Source organism: Arachis hypogaea, chromosome 6, assembly GCF_003086295.3.
Source record: "Arachis hypogaea cultivar Tifrunner chromosome 6, arahy.Tifrunner.gnm2.J5K5, whole genome shotgun sequence".
NCBI classification, from domain to species: Eukaryota; Viridiplantae; Streptophyta; class Magnoliopsida; order Fabales; family Fabaceae; genus Arachis; species Arachis hypogaea.
This window is the reverse complement of record NC_092041.1, coordinates 88,431,007-88,439,634: the sequence shown is the minus strand read 5'-3', so window position 1 is coordinate 88,439,634 and position 8,628 is coordinate 88,431,007. Positions and strand designations below refer to the sequence as shown.

The 8,628-nt window shown below is 47.2% G+C and overlaps 1 protein-coding gene across 1 annotated transcript; it reads right to left on the bottom strand.

Annotated features, from left to right (window-relative positions):
* Positions 1-3,189: 3,189 nt before the first annotated feature.
* LOC140173709 (protein MAIN-LIKE 1-like) lies at positions 3,190-4,313 on the bottom strand. The gene is made up of 4 exons (XM_072198231.1): positions 4,156-4,313; positions 3,592-3,975; positions 3,408-3,495; positions 3,190-3,315 (listed from the first exon to the last, which is right to left on the bottom strand). Exons 1-4 carry the CDS (start codon positions 4,311-4,313, stop codon positions 3,190-3,192), a joined length of 756 nt encoding a protein of 251 aa, XP_072054332.1.
* Between the last annotated feature and the right edge of the window lie 4,315 nt (positions 4,314-8,628).

The window sequence follows — 8,628 nt, the reverse complement described above, 5'->3', positions numbered from 1 at the left end:
GTTCTGAGTTTGGGAATGGGTGCACATGGTTGATTCGACTGAGTCTCCGTCAGCGCAAGGGCATTTGGGAGGTCAAACGATACAATGGACCTCACACTTGTCTTGCCACCTCCATCTCGAGTGACCACAAGAGTTTGGATTACCATGTGATATCGGCGTTCATTATGCCAATGGTTAGGGCGGATGCATCTGTCAGCATCAAGGTGCTCCTGAATGCCATGGCAGCACACTTTGGGTTTAGGCCGACTTACAGGAGGGTCTGGATGGCGAAGCAGAAGGCTGTTGCCCTCATCTACGGTGACTGGGATGAGTCATACAACGAGCTGCCCAGGTGGGTGTTGGGAGTCCAGTTGACGATGCCTAGTACTGTTGCAGTCCTAAGGACTAGCCCCGTTCGAGTTGGAGGATAGGTAGACGAGTCTCAAGCTTATTTTCTCAGACTTTTCTGGACATTTTCACCGTGCATCGAGGCATTCCGTCATTGCAAGTCGCTAGTCAGCATTGACGGCACCCATCTGTATGGCAAGTACGAGGGAACATTGCTCATCGCAATTGCACAGGACGGGAACTCCAACATTTTACCTGTTGCATTCGCACTAGTAGAGGGTGAGAATGGTGAGTTTTGGGCATTCTTTCTCTCCCACCTTCGTCAGCACGTGACACCGCAGCTGGGTCTGCTGGTTATATCGGACAGGCATAACGGCATCAAGGCTGCGCTTGAGGCTCCTGACGGAGGTTGGTTACCTCCATCTGCATACCGTGCATTCTGCATTCGACACGTAGCTGCTAACTTTGCCCTTACCTTCAAGGCAAAGACGCACGGAGGCTTCTTGTGAATGCGACGTATGCCAAGACCGAGGTTGAGTTTGATTACTGGTTTGATATTCTGCGGTCTGAAGACCCGGCGATGTGTGAGTGGGCGAACCGGATTGATTATTCCTTGTGGACTCAACATCGTGACGAGGGTCGGAGATTCGGTCACATGACGACGAATATCTTCGAGTGTGTGAACTCAATCCTCAAGAGTGTTAGAAACCTACCTGTATCCTCGCTGGTGAAGGCAACATATGGAAGGCTTGCGGAACTTTTTGTTCGCAAGGGGAGAGAGGCTGAGGCCCAGATGGGAACCAGACAACAATTCAGTCAGCACTTGGCCAAGTGTATTGATGCCAACTTGAAGACGGCGAGGTGCTTCACGGTGACTTTGTATGACAGGGATAATTCCGAGTTCACCGTCGCCGAAACCACTCCGACTGGTTCCTTCTCATTGGGTAGCTACAGAGTATCGCTTGCCGCTCGGACATGTGACTGCGGGTACTTCCAGGTGCTTCATTTCCCATGTCTGCACGCACTTGCATGTTGTGCCTACTCACGGGTAAACTGGACCACTTATGTTCACAGCGTGTATAGGATTAGTTCGGTATTCAGTGTGTATCGGATGTGATTCACCCCTCCAATTCTAGAGGGTTTCTGGCCACCATACGACGGGCCCACTATGATACCGGACCTTGACAAGAGGCGTGCGAGAGAGGGTCGTCCGAGGTCCACCAGGATACGAACAAATATGGACGAGGCACATCCAAACCGTCCAAAGAGATGTGGCCTATGTCGCCAACCAGGACACACACGTCGGAGTTGCCCACAGTTGGGTGGATCGTCTCACACTGGGGGCCATTAGTAGCCATGTTCTTAGCGGTAGTACTTATTTTAGTTAACTTTTTTTGTTGATTTTTTTACTTTCATGTATTCAGCATGCTGCGTTAAGTAATGAATATGTTATGTATCACTTTGAGTCTTGCTACAAGTACCCTAAATGCAAAATTTAATAAATAAATGTACATATTAGACTATTATATGATGCAATGATTATAAATAGTCACTGATAAATCCGGTAAACACCCGTTTTCAAAGTACAATTCGATGAACAAACAACAAAGGAAAACAGCTCTAAAATAACAACAAAAGTACAATGTCTGTGATACATGAATAAACCCTACGGAACAAAATACATGATACATGACTCATCTAAACAGATGCGAGCCCGTACCGTAACGACGGGGTACCCGTGCCCGCTGACCTCTGAGCATAAACGGCTCCTCATCCTCGATCTCATCCGCGTCCTCATCCGGGCCAGGCTGTACAGGGGGCGTAAAATGGGAGGCTGCCGCAGACGGCCCGGCAATAGACTCTGATGCAGCAGCGTAGGCGGATGGTGGGGTACCTCCCAAACCAAAATGGTCACCAACAGATGCCATAGGAGGCTCGTTCAGATCAACGTCTAACGATGCCTGCGTGCCGGATGTCTGACCACGCCTCCGGGCCGGCACGTCCTCCTGCATGATGGTAGTGATGTCATCCAGAAACTGTGAACCCCCGAAGTCCGCATCAAGCGTATCTGAGGCAAGGAAGTCTGACCACTATGATCCCGAAATAACCCATGGGGTACCCTCCTACTGAGGCTGGTCATGGGCGGGTACACCAACGAAGTAATCTCCAAGAGGCCCCGACCCAAGTCCAGCATGACCAGGGTCAACCACGTCACCCATACTTGACTCATACCACTCACCTCCTTGTCTGCCCTAACACCATGAACTGCAACAGCCCTTGCACCATCCCCGCCAACAGGACCATGCTGATCGTCGCCATCGTCGTCAGGGTCACGAGGACGGTAGTCCCCGCACCACACCCTCTCCGTCTCCCTCCCTGGCCTCGTCTTTCGCCTCTAGCGGGACCGTCATCGTCATGATCGTTAATAGCCGCATCAAGCCACCTCCACTCACGCTGGCTCCGTCGTGTCCCCACACGAGCTCTCCTCTCAACCTGCCGCCTGTCCGGCACGTCCTCAGGCCGATCCATGTCAGGAACTCGCCCAGCACCACGCTGTGAGGCCTCAACTGGAATAGGAACGACTCTCGGATCAATCAACTGCTTCTCCGGAGACAAGAACCTCTTTCCATGCTGCCTCCACCAATCGAGGAACTGCTGCGACGGTCCAAGGTCGGCAACAACATCGAACCTCAGCACAGTGTCCGCACGGGAGTCCCAATAAAGATGCCACTTCTGCAACTGGTACAGGAACCATCGATCGCCGCCTCTGCCGTCCTTGGACATCAGAAAGTCTATGTTCAGGGCGGGATTCGGACAGGGCTACACACCTCCAAACTGCGGAAGAACCCTATCTATCTGATGTCACTCTATGACAGCAAAGTAGATCAGCGACGTCACAGACCGCCACAACTCCATATGCCGAGGCTCCAAAGCCTCTGGATGCACAACCTGAAGTACGTCGGGACTGTTGTAAGGCATCCAGATAAACTGCACGGAGAACTCTCCAGTGTTAGGGCAACTCATGGACCCAACTCATAAATAGTGGCTAAATAAAGAAACTTATAACGTAGCGTACTCACCTCCCTGTCCTGTAACCGGTCTATCCTCAGCCTCCACATCTGCACTCTAGGACCCTTCTCGCTACCGGAAGGGTTGTATCCTGACCACCTGCATCATAAATGTGTGTTTAGTGTTTGTAATACTTTTTTAATCAACATGGAATTATTTATATTCAATTGAAATAGAGAAGGCTAAGTAGAGTACCTCGAGGCCAATGGCCAGCTGAACGTCTCATACCCTGCAGGCCTAAACCGAGGAAATTGCCAGAAGATCCAAGACTGAAGTAGCTGAAGCGGGCCCGCTAACTTGACAACATGTATGTTTGCCACTCGGCACATGCACCGGTACAACCATGCCAGTGCTACAGAACCCCAGCTGTAGGTTCCCATCTCCTCCATCCTAGCTACGTAGGGCAGCCATCTGATGTGAATGCGGTTGCCAGACTTATCCACAAACAGCTGCGTGCCAAGCAACATCATGATGTACGCACGGGCATATCGGCGCACGGTCTCGTCATCGGCTCCCTCGGGGCACTCACCAAATGTCTCTTGGAACCAGCTGCAGTTCACTGCGTACTTCTGAACCTGGCTGGGAGGAGGAATCACTCCAAGCAACTCCTGGAACCACACCCAGGATGAAAGGCCACCCTGGATGTATATTTGAAACTCTGAAAGGCAGCCGCTCACGTAACGCCCGTCCACTGGCAAACCCAACTGGTATGCCACGTCCTGGAGTCTGATCGTGCACTCTCCGAACGGCATATGAAACGTGTGCGTTTCCGGACGCCATCGTTTGACGAATGCACTGACAAGGGCCTCGTCTAACCGGAACCATCTATCGTTCAGCCTTGTAAGATGGTATAGACCCGTCATCTGAAAGTACGGAACGTATCTATCATCGAGTCGCATGCCCTGCTGCCGCCGCATGCTCCTGATGCATCGCTGAGGTTGTGTAACACCCCACCATACAGAGTCTTATGCTTAAGTCATAATTCAGAGATGGCAAGGTATTACGACCTCTATAATAAAAATTTAGTACGTATAGTAGTATGAATAATTGATTATAACTAGGAGCCTTTGTAGAAAAAGGGGTAAACAAAAATCGCAACTCAAAGCGCAACACTCCGATCGATAACGTAACGAACAAGGATAACCAACGCGTGATTATATATACACAAAGGAGTGTCCAAAAATAGGAATATCAAGACTCAAGATCCGGATGCGAAGATAACCGGTCCGAGCATAGCAACATATACATATGATAAAAATAAGGAAAGACCCCAAAGGAAACCCAAAGGGACACAAATACATAAAACCTAATCTCCAAAATCTCCCATAAGAGGAGTCATCACAGTTTGTATTATTTAATGGAGATAAAAGTATCTAAGCAAAATATACAACCCAAAACATAGTCCCGAGAACAAAGGATCTTCGCAAATCTAGAAGTCTCCAGCAGGCCTCAGCGGGAAACCTCATGTCCTGCATCTGAAAACCATAAAATTCGCATGGGTGAGAACCAGAGGTCCCCAGCATGGTAACAGCTCCCACATATATAATAAATAATAAAGGAGGAAAGCCGAAGGCAATCCTAGAACTTCCTCCAGATAATATCAAAGCTTATAAACAAGCTAAACCATATAAGGGCATCTAACTAAAGATACTTCAGTCTAACTAATACTTCCCTTTCCAATTCCTTCAAACCCCCCAACCACCAGCAGGAGTATAATGTAGCAAACACAGTTATATCAGACAAGAAATATACAATTAGGAACAAGTAAGACATGTAGACAATTAGCAAGTAATATGCAGTCAAATAGGCAATCTCAAACAATTCATATAGTATGCATATGATGAATGCCTGTTCCTAGTGGCTGATGATATCATCTGTCGGTTATAGAGCCAACCCAACAAGTCCTGGTAGCTAACCATTGGACTGTCCCTCTGTCACGCATCCCCAACTCGAGTTATACTCGTTATAAACTTGATCATAATCATGATCTATATCCATCACCCTCACTGGTGAATATTTACGGGGGCGAGCTCATCCGGGTCTTTCACAGTGCCCGGCCACACTTATGACATAGGGTCAAAAGAGCTTCGAGTCTCAACCTGGAGCACGTGGTGGCTAGCCACTGCTTCCTCCCAGGGAAACTCTCATCTCCAACAGTGGAAGTGCAACATTCACAATTCATTCAACAGCATATATGCATTTATACATGGCCATAATCATGGCTCCGCCGTAACACGGCAATAATCTAGCTATCCGGCTCACGGTTAAATCCATAACCAGCCAATCGGTATCACGGTTAAATCCATAACCAGCCAATATTCATAGCATACACAGCTATTCCGGCTCACGGTTCAATCCAGAACCAGCCAATTCATAAACAATTACGGCCCTCCGGCCAATGGCATAACAAGCACTTCCACCACCATCCTCCACATCTCACATAATCATCAATGACTCTCATTGATTATTCATTTTCCCTTGCTTCACTCGCAAGTTACCACATCCACTAGCTCCTTCTCTCATGGCTAGGCATATCATAATGATTTAAGATATAAGTGGTGAGATCGGAGGCTTAGAAGTATGAAATTTGGCTTTTAAAACTCAAAATCAACTTTGGGATGAAGACAGGGCCACGCGCACGCGCACTCCACGCGCACGCGCACTCCACGCGCACGCGCACTCCACGCGCACGCGTGGACGGCCTCAAAAACTTATCGACGCGCAAGCGTCATGCACGCTAACGCGTGGGTTAAAAGTTTGCCAATCGACGCGTGCGCGTCAACCACGCGTACGCGTGGGTGTTCTCGTGCCCCAGGCACAACACTAGCACAGTTCTGGCATAACTCTCTGGAAATTGGATGGGCATTGGGTGCAGCACCATCGGCGCGCCCGCGCACATCACGCGCACGCGTGGATGGCATTTTTGGGAAGAACGGCGCGCACGCGCCAAGTGCGCCCACGCGCAAGGGGTCATTCTGCTAAAAATTTTCTAAGTTAAAAGCTGCAGAATTCACCAATTTAAACCCCAATCTTCCAACGGACATAAATTTCTCATTTTAAATCGTTTTTCACCCGTTCTTCGAACGGCATGGACATCCCGGATCCAATTTCATTTCTAAATAGATTTGGCACAAAACAGAGATCCGTAGTTCAAGTTATGTCCCACCAAAGTGTGCCCAAAAACCATGTTTTTCATAAAAACCACAAATTGCCATTTGCAAACAAGCCATTTCCAATTCTTTTCAAAATCAATCAAGACATGCCATTTTCATCCCTTTTCTTTGAAATCAATCAAAATATATCAATTTCAACATCAAGCCTCCTCAACTCACACATTGAGATTTTACCACAATATACAAAATCACTATCTCATCATTCTAACCCACTTCACCCAAGTGGCTCAAACTCAAATATATTGACATATCATATACTCTTACTCATGCCAATTCTCAACAACACCAATTCCAATAAATCATCATGGTACATAATCAATATCATACTCACCATCAACATGGTTCCACCCACAATTCAACCATAACCAATCATCAAGCATATATCACAACATGCATATTTCTCATACATTATACCATCAAGGCATCATTAATCATCATCACATATATGACCACATCATATATCTCAATCATTCAACAACATCAACCATTCAATGCCTATCTTAGGGCCTCTAGCCTAAGTATTTCCTACCACATTACATATTAGATACGGGAAGCCGAAACCATACCTTAGCCGATTTCCCAAGCTCAACCGGAGCACTTCCAATTCACTTATCCACAAGCTCTCAAGGCCTCAACACCTCCAAGAACAGATTTTTTACCACCAAACCCTTTCCAAGCTTTTCAAAATCACCAATCAAGCTCCAATATTCACATATACACAACCTAAGCCACAATCATCATACCCATACACAACATCTCAATACCAAAACATCATAGAACAACAAAATTACACTAGGGTTGAGAATCTTACCACACCCAAGGTCCAAGGAGACAAGATTAACCTTCTCCTTCAAGAGAGTTGGGTCCTATAACATCAAAGAACCCAAAATCTCAACATTTCACCCATGAAACTCGAAAATAAGGGCTGAAATTTTGAACAGGAACACGTGGCTTACGTCAAGATTGATTGTATGGGTTTTGTAGAGCTCTCCGCGGTGAATGCGTGGCCGCAAACAGAGCGGCAATCGGAGCTCTAGACCAAAAGTTATGGTGGTTTGAAGATCAAGTGAGAGAAAGAACTTGAGAGAGTGTTCTTCCCTCCATGGCCTCCATTTTCTGCATGTGAGTGTGTTTAGTGAAGAGAGAGAATGCTGAAAACTAGGGTTTTAGTTTAGTTATCTTGGGCCAAGGGTCCACTTTGGGTCCGTTTGGCCCGGTTTGGCCCGTTCGGTCCAATCTTGGCCCGAATTCTATAAAATTGGTACCGAAATTCTCGTCTCAATCTCCTCTACCACATTTAGCCATAAAAATCACATTTTAGGCTTTCTAGAATAAATTCTCATTTATGGGTTAATTAGCCGTTAATTAACTGGGTTTTACATTCTACCCACCTAATTGGGAATTTTGCCCACAAAATTCAAATGCAAATACCTGAGAATAAATGCGGATAATCCGTTCGCATCTCCGACTCAAGTTCCCAAGTGTGTTCCTCAACACCGCCTCGACTCCAAGCCACTTTGACTAATGAAACCTCTTTCCCACGCAACCATTTGATACTAGTATCATCAATTCTGACCGGAGCCACTGGAAGCGTCAAATCTTCCTTTAACTGAATCGACTCAGTTCTAACACATGGCTAGCATCAGGGGTGTACTTCCGAAGCTGCGACACGTGAAACACGTCGTGCAGATTCGAAAGGTGAGGTGGTAGAGCCATCCGATACGCCACCGGTCCAATCCTCTCCAGGATCTGAAATGGACCAATGTATCGAGAATTCAACTTCTTTACCTTAATCGCCCTACCTACTCCTGTAGTCAGCGTAACCTTAAGGAAAACATGATCTCCTTCCTCAAATTCTAAGGGCTTTCACCTCTGATCGGCGTAACTCTTTTGACGACTCTGCGCCATAAGCATCCTATCACTGATTTTCTTGACTTGTTCAGTAGTCTCAGCTATCATTTCCGGCCCTAACAAGCTTTTCTCTCCAGCTTCATACCAACATAGCGGAGATTGACATTTCCTCCCATACAAGGCCTCATACGGTGCCATTCCGATGCTC

Excerpts from the sequence above, each read along its gene's own strand:
- LOC140173709 (XM_072198231.1), bottom strand. The coding sequence starts at position 4,313 with ATGCGGCGGCAGCAGGGCATGCGACTCGATGATAGATACGTTCCGTAC. Across the intron at positions 3,976-4,155 it reads TGGCGTCCGGAAACGCACAC|CCAGGTTCAGAAGTACGCAG; the intron begins GTTTCATATGCC and ends TCCTCCTCCCAG. Across the intron at positions 3,496-3,591 it reads AGCTGGCCATTGGCCTCGAG|GTGGTCAGGATACAACCCTT; the intron begins GTACTCTACTTA and ends TTTATGATGCAG.